The sequence below is a fragment of the Scyliorhinus torazame genome, chromosome 7 (assembly GCF_047496885.1).
Source record: "Scyliorhinus torazame isolate Kashiwa2021f chromosome 7, sScyTor2.1, whole genome shotgun sequence".
NCBI lineage: Eukaryota > Metazoa > Chordata > Chondrichthyes > Carcharhiniformes > Scyliorhinidae > Scyliorhinus > Scyliorhinus torazame.
Window position 1 is genome coordinate 88,202,917 of NC_092713.1, and position 17,732 is coordinate 88,220,648.

Sequence of the window (17,732 nt, forward strand, 5' to 3'; positions counted from 1 at the left end):
TTTGTTCTACAGGTAATACAAGTTCAACATCTACAGTGAAACCCTTAGTGTCTTCGACACTTCCAATAAAAGCAATAACTAAAAAAAACAATAAAAGGAATGTCAGATTAAAACGCCTTTCATTGCCCGGGATTAACAACTTAAAAGGTGAGTTTTAAAATGCAGACTACATCAGACATTCAACATGCTTATTTGAAGTACATTATTTGCACATCTTAACTGCACATTTGTGGACATCAGTGGATATGATCATGGCGAACCAGTGGTGATCTTCGAGCTTTTCCTTAAGTTGTCCTTTTTTCTTATTCGTTCATGGAATGTAGGCATTGCTGGCTAGAGCAGCATTTATTGCTAATCCCTAAATAACCTTGAGAAAATGGTGATCAGAAGCCTTGAACCTCTGCAGTCCATGAGTTGTAGGAACACCGACAGTGCTGTTAGGGAGGAAATTCCAGGATTATGACCCAGCAGCAGTGCAGGAAAGGCCATCAAGTTCCAAATCAGGATGGTGTGTGACTTGGAGGGGAACTTGCAGATGGGTGGTGTTCCCAGGCATCTGCTGTCCTTGTCCTTCCGGGTAGTAGAGGTTGTGGGTTTGGAAGGTGCTGTCAAAGGAGCAGCATGTTGGCTGCGTAACGGTTTAATTCATTGAGTGTGATTGGTCCTCTTCTACTGTGGGTAATGGTGATTTGTTTTGATGAGCATGAAAAAATCAAAGATATGGAGAATTTTATGTGCAAATACCTAGTTTAAAAACTACATTTTACTTTGAATAGTTAACTCCACAAAATGTAATTTCAAAGTTAGCCTTTTGAGGCTCAACAAGCCTGCACATTTCTGATATATCGTCAACATCTAACTGCCTTCTGTCAAACATCTCCTTCCCAAAAGAGAAATATTACAGAATCCATGAATTGAGCAAAAGACTAGTATTATCCTTGTGGACTCATGAACATCTAAAATAGGAACAGAAGTAGGCCACTTGGACCCTCGAGCTTGCTGTGCCATTCAATAAAATCATGGCAGATCAGTTTGTGTTTCAAATTCCACAGTCCCATCTACCCCTGGGATCTTGGATTCTTGTCAGGCAAGGGAATCAATCTACTTCTGCCTTAAAATACTCAGTGACCCCACCTCCACCTCTTTCTGAAGCAGAGTTCTAAAATCGCACAACCCTCAAGAGAAATAAATTCTTCTCATCTCTTTCCTAAAAGGGTAACCCCAAATTTTAAAACAGTGCCCCCGAATTCTGGACTTCCACCGAGTTCTGGACTTGGCCACAACAGGAAACATTCTTTGACTTCCATCTTGTCAATATCATTCAGCATCTTATTTACTTCAATCAAGTTACCCCTCATTCTCCTAAGTTCCAATGGAAACAAGCTCAGTCTGTCAAATCTTTCTACATAAGACAACCCACTCATTCCAGGTATCAATCGAGTAAATCACCTCTATCCTTCCTTAAATAACGAGAGCAAAACAGCACTCAATATTCAAGATGTGGTCTCATCAATGCCCTGCACAACTGAAGCATAACATCCTTTTACGTTCAATTCCTCTTTGAATAAACAATAGTATTCCATTAACATTCTCATGGAGAAAGTGGTTGGGCCATTGACCATTCTATGATTCTGCACTATCAGTAGAAAATAAATATTTAGGATTTTCCTTTCTCTTTTGCTTTTTCCTCCTGTTTTCTGCCCTCTCATATTCACTTGGAAATATTTTCCCTCCTCATCCAGCTATTGTTCTCTTCTTTCCACTTGAATAGCAGCTCAACATTCCTGCTTCCAGGGTTTTCTGCAAAATTGTGAGGGGAATAAAAAAAATTAGGTACTTGTGTGGGTTCGTAATATTGGTTGAATAAACACTCACAACTCAGAGGAGAAATAGTTAAAAAGGTCATCAAATTCGGTAATTTGGGTTGAGCGGAGGAACATAAAAATGGGACTGTTGCACGGCTGACAAATGGAAATAGAAGAGCAAATATGCCGGCAAATTGCTGAAAAGTGCAGAAACAATGGGGCAGAACCCTAATATTAGCTGGGGTAAAAATCCGGTCTTAAGAAATATGCAGAACACAGAATTCTTAAAATGCTTTCAGGAAAACCTTATTAGCCAGTGTCGTAAGCCCAACAAGAGAAGGGCAGTTTTTTTAAGAAATGAAGCTGGACAGGTGGAAGAGTATACCAGCGGGATAGCATTTTGGTGGTCATGGGCGTAATTCAGTTAGATCTACATGGTTGTGGGAAAAGGCAGATAGAGGGGTGTTGCTTTTTGGCCAAATTGGACTGGAAATAGTCACTTTCAGATAGATCAACGTCAGAAGAGTGGAAGTGGACACATGCTCTCTGATGTCCTGTATGGCTCAGCTCTTTAACCAAAAAAAGAAACTAGAATGGAGCATGCACACAGCCTGTCAACTTGCCCCACACTGCATGTGCCTGAACTCTTAGGCCTGCCAGGCAAGTCGCCGTTTCTTAGCAAGGGCAGGTGGAATGCTGCCTTCATTAACTGATGTGGAGATGCCGGCGTTGGACTGGGGTGAGCACAGTAAGAAGTTTCACAACACCAGGTTAAAGTCCAACAGGTTTAGTTCGATGTCACTAGCTTTCGGAGCGCTGCTCCTTCCTCAGGTGAAAGGTTAACTGAGGCATAGAACAGAACACCGAGAATGCTGCAGACTGGAGTTGTTACAGTAGAGAGGGTACAGGGGAAATTAATCAGGATGTTGCAGGAATGGAGAATTTCAGCTGTGTGGATAGGTTGGGGCTATTTTCTTTTGGGGATTTAATTAGCTGGGTAAACTTGAGGTGCTGAGGTATTATTTCCTTTATCAGAAGTCAATAACCAGGGGGCACAGATTTAAAGTAATTGGCATAAGGAATAGTGGGAAGTTGAAAAATGTTTTCATCCAGAGGGTGATAAAAATCTGGAACTCACTGCTGGAAAGGCAGAAATTCTCATCCCATTTTTAAAAATGCTTGGACGTACACTTGAATGTCATCGGATCAAAAGCTGGAAAGTGGAATTGGCTGTCCAGCGCTTTTCTGACCGGCACAAACACTATGCAGAATGAACTCCTTCTGTGTCGTAAATTTCCTGTTTCATTCAGTGTTAATTTTGAATCGGTTCTGTTGATGTTTTGGCCTCATTTAAAATGAAATTCTTGAATCCCATATTGTGGATGCAAATATTTGCTCAGGCAGAATATTTTATTTAGAAAGATAATGAATGTTCTTTGTTGAATTTAATATATATTGAGATGGAGGATGTTCAAATTGAAAAATTGAATCCTTTCCCACTCTCTCAACAGTTGCTATTACTAAATCCCTCAAGGCCGAGTTAAAACTTACATTAGACTGCCCCACCACCTGCAAAACTCTGCAAGATGACTGTCCAAAAACTGCAGTCAAAGTATAATCAGATACCATTATGGAGATTGGAGATGTAGATCTCAGTTGCCGAATAAATGTTTGTTTTGCATCTTTGACTTGTGTGAATTTTCCTAAGGTACTAATTTATCTTCTAGTGGGCCGTTCCACCACCCCATTGCTCACCTGGCTTAGCTAGAAAACGGTGGAATGAATCCAATGTAATCTGAAAAACATAATCTAGCCTTGTGGTTCCTAAAGTGGAAATGCATACCCCTTAATTGTGTAATGGTGGATTTTCAGGGAGGAGAATTTTTTTCTGACTTCTGCCTTCCCATCTCCATTGTACAAGGGTTTCCAAGTGCAAGTGTCTCTAGTGCTTAACTAAAGCACCATCACTCACCTTCCTGCTGCTCCTCCAATCACAGGTTGCTCCTCTCCCACACTTGCTTATACGAAGCACATTGGCCTATTAGCAGCAAGCCTAGGAGAGAAACAGCCTTTGATTGGAGAGCAAGTGAGTGGCACCGCACCAGCCTGAGTGCCGGCACACTGTTGGTGTAAGAACAGTAGTTGCTGACTAAAACACTGTCCGAGTGGGTGAGGCGGCTGCTTGACTCACAGGTCTGCACGTTGTTGGGTGGATGTGGCCTTCCGAGGTGAGGCCATCGCACTGCAGAATCTTTGCACAAAGGAACGATGGAATGAATAGGGTTAAGGGGCTGAGAAGAGAGGCTGCTGAGTGAGTGGTAGGTAAGGGGTTAGAAGAGGAGTATACAAGAAGTTGGGAATCTGAGTACATAAACCAAAAAGTTTGGGAATCACCGATCTAGCCAACTTGCTGCTAAAATTATTTACATAAGCTTATTACTTTTGCCAAAGACTGGTGGTAACCCAGAAACAAATTTTTATCCCTGCCCCTACTGGTTCGAACTATGTGTAAGCCTACTTTTAAGCACTTATGACTGCTCGTTTCAAGTCCAGCTGTTACATTCTGATATCAGCAGCTCTTTTACCCGATGTGCTAACTTGCCCTTTACTCCGTTTCCAGCCTTTGGCCTGGTAAACAAATCATGTTTGACTTTTAGAGCAAAACAAATTTACTACCATTAAATTATGTTCCTCACCCACTGCTTTCCCCCTCATTCTCTTGTGCTGCACCGTGAACTCAAATTTTGCTTAGATTTTCACGAAAAGGTTTCAAGGCAATATATCAATAATTCAGAACATTTAAAGTAAAACATGTTCTGTGAAAGAATGAAATTTTTGTATCAAAACTAAAGTATGTCACCTGAGAATTTGTAGAGCAACACTAGAGCATTTAAATAGTGACCTGAATTTGTGGTAGTATTTATCAGTGGTCAGAGCGTAACTTTGCTGGGTAAATCCTGACAGCAGCTTGTGGTGTCCGCACATACATTTAAACACAGAAATCCAGAAGGTGCTGTAGAGGTAATCGGGGTGTGAGGTTGCAGTCCTGTCAATTGCTGCCACACAAATCATAGGTTTGCTGTGAACTTAAACTCATTTATATAAAAAGGATTGAAAGGCTTGCATTTAAATTGTGCCTTGCGTGACCGCAGAACATTAATGCTTTACACATAATTAGGTACTTTTGAAGTACAGTTACTGTTATAATGTCGGAAGTAAAAGCCAATTTGCACACAAGCTCCCACAAACAACATTGTGATAATGACTAGATAATCTGTTTTTGTGATGTTGATGCAGTATAAATATTCACCAGGACACCAGGGACACCCTTGCCCCTCTTCAAAACAGTGCTGAGAGTTGTTTTGATGGGACAGACTCTCCCTGAGTATTGTACTGGAGTGTCAGCTTTGATTTTGTTGTGTGCTTAGCCCCTGTGTGGGACTTGAACCCACAATCTTCTGGCTCAACTTGAGGATGAGTGTGACCAACTGAGCCATGGCTGGTACAATGTTGTCCATTATTATAGTGCCATACAGGACAGAAGAGGCTTTTCAGCCCATCGAGTCTGCACCACCATACAACACTAAATCTGCACGAATCCCACTTTCCAGAATTTGGCCCCTGGCCTTGAATGTTATGACTTTTCAGGTGCTCATCCACGTACCTTTTAAAGGTTGTGAGGTTTCCGCCTCTACTACCCTCTCAGGCAGTGCATTCCATCTCCCACCATCCTCTGGGTAAAAAATGTTTTCCTCAAATCCCCTCTAAACATCTTACCGTTCGCCTTAAAATTATGCCCCCTTGTTATTGACCCTTAAAATAAGGGGAACAGCTGATTCCTATCCACTCTGTCCACAACCCTCATAATCCTATATACCTCAATCAGCTCCCCCTCTGACAAAGAGTGATCTGTTCTCTCTCCACAGACAGTCAGACCTACTACGATTTTCCAGCCTTTTCTGCTCTAAAAGAAAACCCGAGCTTACCCACCCTCTCTTAATAGATCAAATGCCCCATCCCAGGCAATAGCCTGATGAATTTCCTCTGCACCTTCTCCAGTGCAATCGCATCCTTCCTATAGTGAGGTGACTAGAACTGCACACAGTGTTCCTATGTGGCCTAACCAAAGTTTTGTACAGCTCAAACATAACCACTCTGCTCTGATAATCTATGCCATGACTGATAACTGCAAGTGCCCCATATGCCTTCTTAACTACCCTATTAACCTGTCCTGCTGCCTTCAGGAATCTGTGGAAAAGCACCCCCTCTGTTCCTCTGAGCTTCCTGGTGTCCTGCTATTCATTGCGTACTCCCTGGTCTTGTTACTCGTTCCAAAGTGCATCACCTGCACTTTTCAGGGTTAAATTCCATCTGCCACTGATTTACCCATCCGACCAACCCGTCTATACCTTCTGCCTCACTAATAACCACCGTGTCAATCTTCGTGTCGTCTGCAAAGTTATCATCTCCTCCCCCCCCCCCCCCCCCCCCCCCACCACCACCACCACACACACACACACACACACACACATTGTCATCTACATTGTTTATGTACATCATGAACAATAAAAGACCTAGTACTATTCCTATATACGTCACTGGACACCGGCTTTTAGTGACACAAAGAGCCTTCGACCACCACCCTGTGTCTCCTACCACTAAGCCAGTTTTGGATCCAACTTGCCAAGTTACCGTGGATCCAATGTGCTTTTACCCTCTATCAGTCTCCCGTGCGTGACCTTGTCAAAGGCTTTGTTGAAATCCAAATAAATTACATCAACTGCACTATCCTCATCTACACACCCAATCACTTCCTCGTAAAATTCAGTCATATTCGTTAGGCATGACCTCCCTCTGACAAAGCCATGCTGATTATCCATGGTCAACCTTGCCTCTGCAAGTGGAGATTAATTTTCTTCTTCAGAATTTTCTCCAGTGATTTCCCTACTACTAATGTGAGACTCAATTGTCTGTAATTCCCTAGTTTATCTTTACCACCTTTGTTGAAAAGTGGAACCACATTAGCTGTCCTCCACTCCTCTGGCACCTTCCCTGTGGCCCGAGAGGAATTAAAAATTTTGCTCAGAGCCCATGTCATTTCCTCCCTTGTCTCCCACAGCAACCCGGGATACAACTCATCCGAACTTGGGGATTTGCTCACTTTTAAGCCCGCCAAAACCTCCAATACCTCCTCACTCCCTATGTCAACCACAGCGCCAGGGTCCCAGGTTCGATTCCTGGCTTGGGCCCCTGTCCGCGCGGAGTCTGCACGTTCTCCCAGTGTCTGCGTGGGTTTCCTCCGGGTGCTCCAGTATCCTCACACAAGTCCCAAAAGACGTGCTGTTAGGTAATTAGGACATTCTGAATTCTCCCTCAACATAACCCGAACAGGGGCCGGAATGTACCTATAATACGCTCGGGGCTTTTAACAGTAACTTCATTGCAGTATTAATGTAAGCCTACTTGTGACAATAAAGATTATTATTCCCCCTGCACTTTCCGTACTCCACTAAGGCCTTGGCTGATTGACTCCATTTGTACCTGCTAAACACCCCTCTTTTCTTTCTTTCCTAGACATCCAGGGTTCTCTGGGCTTGTTGCTCCTACGTTTCACCATAAGCGAAGATGTAGGGCCTGCACTCTCCCCATTTCCTTTTTGAGTGCCCTCCGCTGCTGTGCTGTAGATGTTCCCACAAGAAGCTGTTCCCAGTCTACTTTGGTCAGATCCTGCTTTATTCTAAGAAAATCTGCCTTCTCCCCCACCCCCCAGTCCAAAACCATTTTTTGCAGACCATCTTTTTCCTTTTCCAAAACAAACTTAAATTGTACTCCGTGTGGGTGCTGTCACTAAAATGCTCCCCCTCTCCACTTTGAACACCTATACAGTTTTTATCCCCAGAAATTAGATCCAGCATTGCGCCTTCCCTTCTACACATTGGCATAAAAAGCTATCCTGAATACGTTTCAAGAAATCCCCCCCCCCGCCCCTCAAACCCTTTACACTATGTCTATCCTAATGTTGGGGAAGTTGAAATCTCCTCGTATAATTATCCTATTATTATTTTTACATGCCTCAGTGAAGTGTCTACATATTGCTCCTCTATTTAAAAACATTTTTTTTTTTTAAATTACTTTTTCTGAGTTACAAAGCCAGGGTCCTAATCCAGCTCCTCGCCTGCTCCAAAAACCAATTCAAATTGAATCCAATTCATGGTCCCCACAAGAGAGACATACCAGATCTGAGCCAAAGGCTCAATCTACATTACACTTGATCTCAGCCAAATTGTTTGGGGACCTATAATACGCTCCCAGCAATAGGGCTGCCTCCTTTTTATTTCTAAACTCGACTCTCAAAGCCGCATTTGAAGATCCTTCCAAGATATTGTCCCTCCTCACTGCAGTAACTGACTACTCAATTAATAATGCAACACCACCTCTTTTGCAGCCTCCCTCATCTCGCCTGAAGATTCTATACCCTGGAATGTTAAGTTGCTGGTTCTCTACCCTGGAATGTTGAGTTGCAGGTCCTGCCCCTCCCTCAACCACAGCTCTGTGTTCATGGAGCAATATCACAATTCTACGTGTCAATCTACACCCTTAACTCTTACCTATAATATTCCTAGCATTAAAATAGAGTAGCATTAAAGTAAAATATAAAACCAGGTTAAAAACTTAACCATTGTTCAATCAAGAGTCAAAATTTAGAACTTTGTACTCATAACTGCTGAGCAACCACTGAGGTTTTTTTTTGCAAAATTTCTCAATCCCACATGTATTTCCCGATCATTATTTTGCTCTCAGTCCAAAGATTTCAGTGTCATTTGTATTTCCTGTTTTGCCATCTATGAGAATTCTTCAGTTTGATTTATTGATCATTCCCCCAGTGTCTGCCCCGCTCATAGACTGAAAAGATCACCTGTAGAAGCCAAATTCAAATCGATATTGGGAAAGAGGAAGTCCATTAATAGTTTTTAGACCGCTTTTCTTGAAGAACAACAAGCTTCATTCCTTCATTGCTGACTATAAAATCTGGGCCATTAAGAAACATAGTCAGAAATTCCTGGAACATTTAAAACTGTCATACATAAAACATTATAATTAAAAAATATTTGCTTCAACCCTTCAAAAGTATTCTAATGTCTAAGATTCTACTCCTTTAGAATCTGTCGACTTCAAAATTATGCGCTGTATACTCAAATCTAGTATCATAATGCATATCAATGGGCAGTGCTTAAAAGAAACCAAAAGACAGAGCAATATTTCAAGGCTAGGGCTGAACAGAATGGAAGTTGAAGATAGCTTGGGCTTCAAAATGAAGTTTATTATATGTCCAGGAAATTTGTAATTATCAGCATTGTTTATACTTGCACTGTCTAACCTGCAATAACATTGGGGGGAAAAACCAAAGCATCAAAACCTGCACCAGAATGTCAGCAGACCTGGACCTCTACATTAGTGTTGCACCTGCACTTTCAAAAGTACAGTGTTAATAAAGTTGAACCGAAAATGACTAGCAATTTAAAAATTTCAAAACTGGGGAAATTTCAAAATCCGGAACTTGAGGTAATGCCATACAATTGAGATGGCAATAAAATGTACCTAAAATACTCTCACCCAAGCCTTTGTTACCTCGAGACTTAACTAATCCAATGCGTTCCTGGCCAGCCTCAAGCATTTCTGCCTCCATAAACTTTGAGGTCATCAAAAACTATGCTCTAACTCGCATCATGTTCCACTCATCCATCATCTTTGTGCTCGCTAACCTATATTGGCTTCCGATTAAGCAATGCTTTGGTTTTTAAATTCTCACCCTTGTTTTCAAATCCCTCCATGGTTTTGCCCCTCCCTATCTGAATTGAATTGAATTTGATTTTTTGTCACGTGTACTGAGGTACAGTGAAAAGTATTGTTTTGTGTACAGTCCATACATAGAAAAACATAGGACACACACAGATACATACTGTAAATACATAATCACTGGCATCGGGTGAGCATACCGAGTGTAGTACTACTCAGTAGAGAAGATGTGTGAAGAGATCCATTTAATCCATAAGAGGATCATTCAGGAATCTGGTAACAGCAGGAAGAAGCTGTTTTTGAACCTGTTCGTGCGTGTTCTCAGACTTTTGTATCTTCTGCCCAATGGAAGAACTTGGAAGAGAGAATAAACTGGGTGGGAGGGGTCTTTTTTTTTAATGTATTTTATTCAAGATTTTTGGCCAAACATAACAGTACTTAGTGTTTCTTTTACACAACAATAAAGCAATATAAATAACAGTGGCCCGTTTTAAACAAGTAAATAAATAATATATAAACAAAAACAAAACTGAATGGCAACTGCCTTGTCCAAAATAAATACTCTCCAAAAATACAATCCAACAATCAATTACCTATAACAACTACCTATACATATTATACATATACAATAACATCTCTGAGAGTCCGTTCGATTCCCCCCCCCCCCCCGGGTTGCTGCTGTTGTCTACTTCTTTTCCTTTCCCTCTGTCTTTCTGTGAGGTAATCGACGAACGGTTGCCACCGCCTGGTGAACCCCTGAGCCGAACCCCTTAACACGAACTTAATCCGTTCTAACTTTATAAACCCTGCCATGTCGTTTATCCAGGTCTCCACACCCGGGGGTTTGGCTTCCTTCCACATTAACAATATCCTGCGCCGGGCTACTAGGGACGCAAAGGCCAAAACATCAGCCTCTCTCGCCTCCTGCACTCCCGGCTCTTCTGCAACCCCAAATATAGCCAACCCCCAGCTTGGTTCGACCCGGACCCCCACCACCTTCGAAAGCACCTTTGCCACCCCCACCCAGAACCCCTGCAGTGCCGGGCATGACCAGAACATGTGGGTGTGATTCGCTGGGCCTCTCGAGCATCTCGCACACCTATCCTCTACCCCCAAAAATTTACTAAGCCGTGCCCCAGTCATATGCGCCCTGTGTAACACCTTAAATTGTATCAGGCTTAGCCTGGCACACGAGGACGATGAGTTTACCCTACGTAGGGCATCAGCCCACAGCCCCTCCTCAATCTCCTCCCCCAGTTCTTCTTCCCATTTCCCTTTCAGCTCATCTACCATGATCTCCCCCTCGTCCCTCATTTCCCTGTAAAATGCCTTGAACACTCCATTCACTCTCCCCGCTCCATCTCTCCCTCCTCATCTCTCACCCCCCCTATCTCCCTCGCTGCTCCCCTTTTCCTCAGTTGGTGGGCCAGCAACCTGCTCGCCTTCTCCCCATATTCGTACTGTACACCCTGTGCCTTCCTCCATTGTGCCTCTGCATTACCCGTAGTCAACAAATCAAATTCTACATGTAGCCTTTGCCTTTCCCTGTACGGTCCCTCCTCCGGTGCCTCCGCATATTGTCTGTCCACCCTGAGAAGTTCTTTCAACAACCACTCCCTTTCCTTTATGTGCCCTAATAGATATATGCTCCCCTCTAACCACTGCCTTCAGCGCCTCCCAGACCACTCCCACCTGTACCTCCCCATTATCATTGAGTTCCAAGTACCTTTCAATACACCCCCTCACCCTTAAACACACCCCCTCATCTGCCAATAATCCCATGTCCATTCTCCAGGGTGGACGCTGTTGTTTTTCTTCCCCTATCTCCAGGTCCACCCAATGTGGAGCATGATCCGAAATAACTATAGCTGTGTACTCCGTCCCCGTCACCTTCAGGATCGGTGCCCTTCCCAAAACAAAAAAGTCTATCCGTGAATAGACTTTGTGGACATAGGATAAAAACGAAAACTCCTTACTCCTAGGTCTACTAAATCTCCAGGGGTCTACTCTTCCCATCTGCTCCATAAAGTCCTTAAGCACCCTTGCTGCAGCCGGCCTTCCGGTCCTGGACCTCGATCTGTCCAGCCCTGGGTCCAGCACCGTATTAAAATCTCCACCCATTACCAACTTCCCCACTTCTAGGTCCGGGATTCGTCCTAGCATACGCCTCATAAAGTTGGCATCATCCCAGTTCGGGGCATACACGTTCACTAATACCACCGCCTCCCCTTGCAATTTGCCACTCACCATCACGTATCTGCCCCCACTATCCGCCACTATAGTCTTTGCTTCAAACATTACCCGCTTCCCCACTAGTATGGCCACCCCCCTGTTTTTTGCGTCTAGCCCCAAATGAAACACCTGCCCCACCCATCCTTTGCGTAGTCTGACCTGGTCTATCAGCTTCAGATGCGTCTCCTGAAGCATAACCACATCTGCCTTAAGTTTCTTTAGGTGTGCGAGTACCCGTGCCCTCTTGATCGGCCCGTTCAGCCCTCTCACATTCCACGTGATCAACCGGGTTGGGGGGGCTCTTTACCCCCCCCCCCCCTTGGCGACTAGCCATCTCCTTTTTCAATCCAGCTCCTCACCCGGTTCCCATGTAGCCGTATCTCCCCCAAGCGGCGCCCCCCCGCCCCGACCACCCCCCCCCCATACCAGCTCCCCCTTCTCCCTAGCAGCAGCAACCCAGTTAACCCCCCCCCCCCCCGCTAGATCCCAAACTAGCGTAATTGCACCCCCCATGTTGCTCCCAGAAGTCAGCAAACTCTGGCCGACCTCGGCTTCCCCCCGTGACCTCGGCTCAAACTGTGCGAGGCCCCCTCCTTCCTGCTTCCCTGTTCCTGCCGTGATTACCATAGCGCGGGAACAAAGCCCGCGCTTCCTTTTTGGCCCCGCCCCCAATGGCCGGCGCCCTCAGCTCCTCATCCTCCCTCCCCCCCTCCCCCACGACATGGGAAGAGAGAAAAGTTACAGGATCGCAGGATTAACAACTTGGGAAGTCATCTCTTCCCTCTTTTCCCCCCCCTTCATCCCACATATTCACCCCCCCACTTTGTCCCAAACGTTCTTTTTATGGCCCGCTCACTCCAGTTTCTCCGCGACAATAAATGTCCACGCCTCATCTGCCGTTTCGAAGTAGTGGTGTTTCCCTTGATATGTGACCCACAGTCTTGCCGGTTGCAGCATTCCAAATTTAATCTTCCGTTTGTGCAGCACCGCCTTGGCCCGTTTAAAACTTGCCCTCCTTCTCGCCACCTCCGCACTCCAATCTTGATATACGCGGCTCACTGCGTTCTCCCACCTACTGCTCCGAGTTTTCTTTGCCCATCTGAGGACCATCTCTCTGTCCTTATATCGGAGAAATCTCACCACTATGGCTCGAGGAATTTCTCCAGCCTTCGGTCTTCGCGCCATAACTTGATAGGCTCCCTCCACCTCCAGCGGATCCGTCGGGGCCTCCGATCCCATTAACGAGTGCAGCATCGTGCTCACATATGCCCCAATGTCCGCCCCTTCTACACCTTCGGGAAGACCAAGAATCCTTAAATTCTTCCTCCTCGCATTATTCTCCAGCACCTCCAGCCTTTCCACACACCTTTTGTGTTGTGCCTCGTGCATCCCCGTTTTCACCACCAGGCCTTGTATGTCGTCCTCATTCTCAGCAGCCTTTGCCTTCACGACCCGAACCTCCTGTTCCTGGGTCTTTTGCTCCTCCTTTAGCCCCTCAATCGCTTGTAATATCGGGGCCAACAGCTCCTTCTTCATCTCCTTTTTGAGTTCTTCCATGCAACGCCGCAGGAACTCTTGTTGGTCAGGGCCCCATATTAAACTGCCTCCTTCCGACGCCATCTTGCTTTGTGCCTGCCTTCCTGGCCGCTGCTCTAGAGGATCCACCGCAACCCGGCCACTTTCCTCTTTTTTCCATCCGTGTCCAGGGGGATTCCCTTCTGGATTCCAGCACAGTGTTTTTTGCCGTTAGAATTGCCGTTGGGGCTCCTATCAAGAGCCCAAAAGTCCGTTCCACCGGGAGCTGCCGAAACGTGCGACCTAGCTGGTCATCGCCGCACCCGGAACATGGGAGGGGTCTTTGACTATGCTGCCCGCTTTCCCAAGGCAGCGGGAGGTGTGGACAGGGAAAAGGTATGGCAGACTTGATGGACTGGGCTGTGTTCACAACTCTTTGCAGATTCTTACGGTCTTGGGCCTAGCAGTTGCCATACCAGGTTGAGATGCAGTCAGATAGGATGCTTTCTATGGTGCATCTGTAAAAATTGGTTAGAGTCAATGTGGACATGCTGAATTTCCTTAGTTTCCTGAGAAAGCATAGGCACTGCTGTGCTTTCTTGGTCTTGGAGTCAACGTGGGTGGACCAGGGCAGATTGCTGGTAATGTGCACACCTAGGAATTTGAAGCTGTCAACCATCTCCATCTCGGCATCCCCAATTTTAATCACTGCACCATTGTTTGCCATCCCTTGAGCTACCAAAGCCCTAAACTCTAGAATTCGTTCATAACGCTTTTTCCCTCTCGACTTGGTTTTCTTCCTTTAAGACACTTCTGAAAACATTACCTATTGGTCATCTGTCCTAATATATCTTTGCAGTTTGATGTAAGATTTTGCTTTAGAACACCCCTGTGAAGTGTCTTTGACCCTTTTATTGTGGTAGAGGTCCTATATAAATGCAAGTAGTTTTTGCTATGTTGAACCCTGTCAGAATGGCTCCGAGTCTCTTAAACCAAGCTGCTGAGTAGTCCACATGAGGTTTTGTTCAGCAGGGATGCACACTCCTTCCCTGCAAAGATATTCCACGTGTCTTGATCCAGTGAATTTTGGTGCAGGTTAGCAAGAACAAATGCATAGAACCCTTGTGTTTGCACAGTTAATTTGCTTAAACCATGCAGCATACCAGCACACAGCCCTGCTTCTGCAGTGGCCGTGGTCCGTTCCAAACTGAATTGGGACAATTCAAATTAAACCGTTGTACTCTTGGGCAGCTGCATAAAGGAAAACGACCATCCATCATGTGTGTTGGTTCCTATGGTGAAATACTTTTTTCTTTTTAAGTGCCTTAATTCTGCCTTGTCCGAAGAGTGTATCATTGTCAAATATATTTTGTGTTTTTATTATTGCAGCTCTGCAGGATATGTTTCTTAAATCTAATGATGGCCAACTCTCTTATGAAGACCTTCATAATTTATTTGGGATCCAAACCCCTAAGCCTGAAGAAATGCAACCATTTGATTTGAATGAAGATGGAAGATTCTCTCAATCCGAACTCATTGATGCATTTGATCCATAAGACAGGGGTTTGGGGGGGAGGGGATACTCAACATAGTAATTAATTGGACTGGTGGAGTTTTTAAATGGAAGTACTGACTTCTAATTGCTACAATTGCATCTTTTAAACAGTATTTCACTATTGTGCAAAATTTGCTTATATCCTTATAGAATAGATATTCTAAGGTGTTAGCTTTGGGTTTTCCCCAAAAAAACTTTTATGAATCAGTCTGTCATATCTCACGCGAGCAAGGAATTAATCATTCAGGATTTTTTGTTTTGCTTTAAATTTCTCACACATTGAACTGACTTCTTAAACTTCACGAATAATCAAACTCATTGCAGGTTCATAAACTTGTACAATACAGGTTTCCATTCATTCTGAAGGAGACAAAAGTGAATTAATTTTTGTGCTTTGAGCCTTCCATTGGTGCTGTCGGGAGGGGGAAAGAAAGAGCGGGATTTCCTCTTTGAACTTAAATATTATACATATGCAATGGTTCTGTTCAATGTTACCCCTCCACCCTCAACACATCTAGAAGGTTCAGAAATTTCCATTATTTTCAATGGAGAATTCATAACCATTTTAGTCACTCTTGACAGAAGTTTAATATGTACATCTCACTGATTTGAGGCAGATTTCTGGAAAGATTTGTGACTACTCTTTTATCTTGGGATTGACTTTTCCTAAACTGTTGCAGGACATTGCCAGCTCTGAACATTTGCAAAATTCAACAATTTGTATACTGTATGTACAGTGCAGTAAATGTGATCACTTTTGTGCAGGTAAATAAGACATCTACTGTAGTGCTTCTGTGCTATGTCCATGCTTGTGGCTCCCAATGTATGGATTGCAGACAGCTGGCAACAACCTCAAAAGTAAACTTGGATTTACTAATGCTGGCTACCAGGAAGGCCCTTTTTTTTAAAAAAAAAAGCATGTTTGCTTTGAGGTTTCTGCCATCAAATTGAGAGTCATGCATTGGCATGGTTCACAATGAATATCATGGCATCTTCAAAATATATATATTTTTCTCCAACAAGCATTCATGTTCTTTACATTGGTTTTTTTTAATGGCTTAATGTAAACAATTCCTTGTACTTCAGAACTGGAGTGTCTTTCAGATCTGTCACTCAGTCACTTTAGTTCAGTCAGAAAAGGGGTTTGTTTTGCAGATTAACCTTGTTAACCTTGAGTTTTGTTGTTGAGTGCAAAACTAACCTGTAAATTTAGTAGTTTATAGCACTGTTGTTTTATGATTAAGATCAGTACTTAAAAATGCAACCACATAACACTGAAGCTTTCTTTAACTTGAATAATTGGACATTTTATTTTCCGAAAGTGGCATAAAATAATATAAATATGAAACCAGATTGCCTGCAAGGTATTTCTAATGTGTGAAGCTTAATAAATGGGCATTAAAATCAGCATCCATGTCTCTAGCGTGTGCTTGGCAATAATTATTGGGCTAGGATTGAGTCTATCTGGTATTGACTTCAGATCCCATTAACCGCTTAATATTCCGAAGGACATGCTCAAATTCAGTGCATTCCACAAGTGCAGAATTTTATTAGGCAAGGAAGAAAGTCGAACAGTCAATACAAAATGTTGGATTTTGAGATATTCTCGTATGGGGTTATGGGGATAGGGTGGAGGTGTTGACCTTGGGCAGGGTGCTCTTTCCAAGAGCCGGTGCAGACTCGATGGGCCGAATGGCCGCCTCCTGCACTGTAAATTCTATGATAAATTCTATGAACTCATAGTATTTTGTGGATAAATATTTTTGTTCTGCATAATTTTAGCAAAATTTACATAAATTCCATAGATCTGTTCCAATAATAACCTCTTCAATTAAACTAGCAATAAGAGATCGGCCTTTCTGGTATTTTTGTATTTTATTGTGATAAGATTCTGTTTTGCAGAGATATTTGCAGAAAGGTTGATCTAATTTTGTGATGCAGGTGCGGGAGGGAAAATAATTCAGGTTGTTTGCACTGTTGGCTGTTGATTTTTTAATACATATATATAAATGCTGATACCTAAAGCTGAACATTGGGCAAGTGTCCTAAGATAAAGGAACTGCTTTGCTGCAGAGACATTTGGTACTGTCATATAAATGGTAGATCATAAATGTCTCGAGTAATTCTGATAAATAAAGTCATTTTAAATTTCACTCTGTTGTATACAATGCACTAAAATGTATTTTAAGAAGTTATTCCTGTAATAAAATGGTTAGTTACATTGTATTTAAGTAACAACCATTGGTTTGATGACTTGTGTTTTGCATGTTTCATATCATGTAATGATTAAAGTATTTATAATTTATCAAACAATAAAAAGACCATATTCCAACTTTGGTGGAACTTTTCTATATATAGTAAATTCCCCAATAGGGATTTGCAGAATATTAATAGAAAAAAAGGTAAGCGTGATTAATCAATGTGAATGGAATATTTATACAATCTGTGATAATAGCTTCTGGAAGTATGTAAGAACTAATGTCTTTGCAGTATCTCACTTCTAATAGGAAAATAATGACATTATCCCATTGAGCACTACTGAACCAAATAATTTGCACGTCAACAGCAGAAGATTATGCAAACTCTATTCATACTATTATCTATTCATACTGCATTATTTGTTTGTGAAAACACAATATTCACTAAAAGTGAAGTGTGGTTGGTGAAAGATTAGTTAACTGGCTGCTGTAAGTGTTTTAAGGTAATTGAAATTGCTTATTTAGTAATAGATAAATTAAAAGTCAGGAAACAGCGAATGCCAATGAAGCTGCAGCTCCAATGTAAATTAATTCTTGTAGTAGGAGGTATTCCCATTATGTAGAAATGAT

General features: G+C 43.1%; 1 protein-coding gene across 3 annotated transcripts in view; it reads left to right on the plus strand.

Annotated features, from left to right (window-relative positions):
• Positions 1-17,236, plus strand: part of efcab14 (EF-hand calcium binding domain 14) — a 140,167-nt gene extending 122,931 nt beyond the window's left edge. For all 3 annotated transcript variants that reach the window (XM_072511032.1, XM_072511030.1, XM_072511031.1), the window contains 2 exons: positions 13-147; positions 14,739-17,236. In XM_072511032.1, coding sequence (XP_072367133.1) covers positions 13-147; positions 14,739-14,905 — 302 coding nt within the window. In that variant the 3' untranslated portion in view covers positions 14,906-17,236. The remainder of the gene's footprint in view (positions 1-12; positions 148-14,738) is intronic.
• The last annotated feature ends 496 nt before the right edge of the window (positions 17,237-17,732 follow it).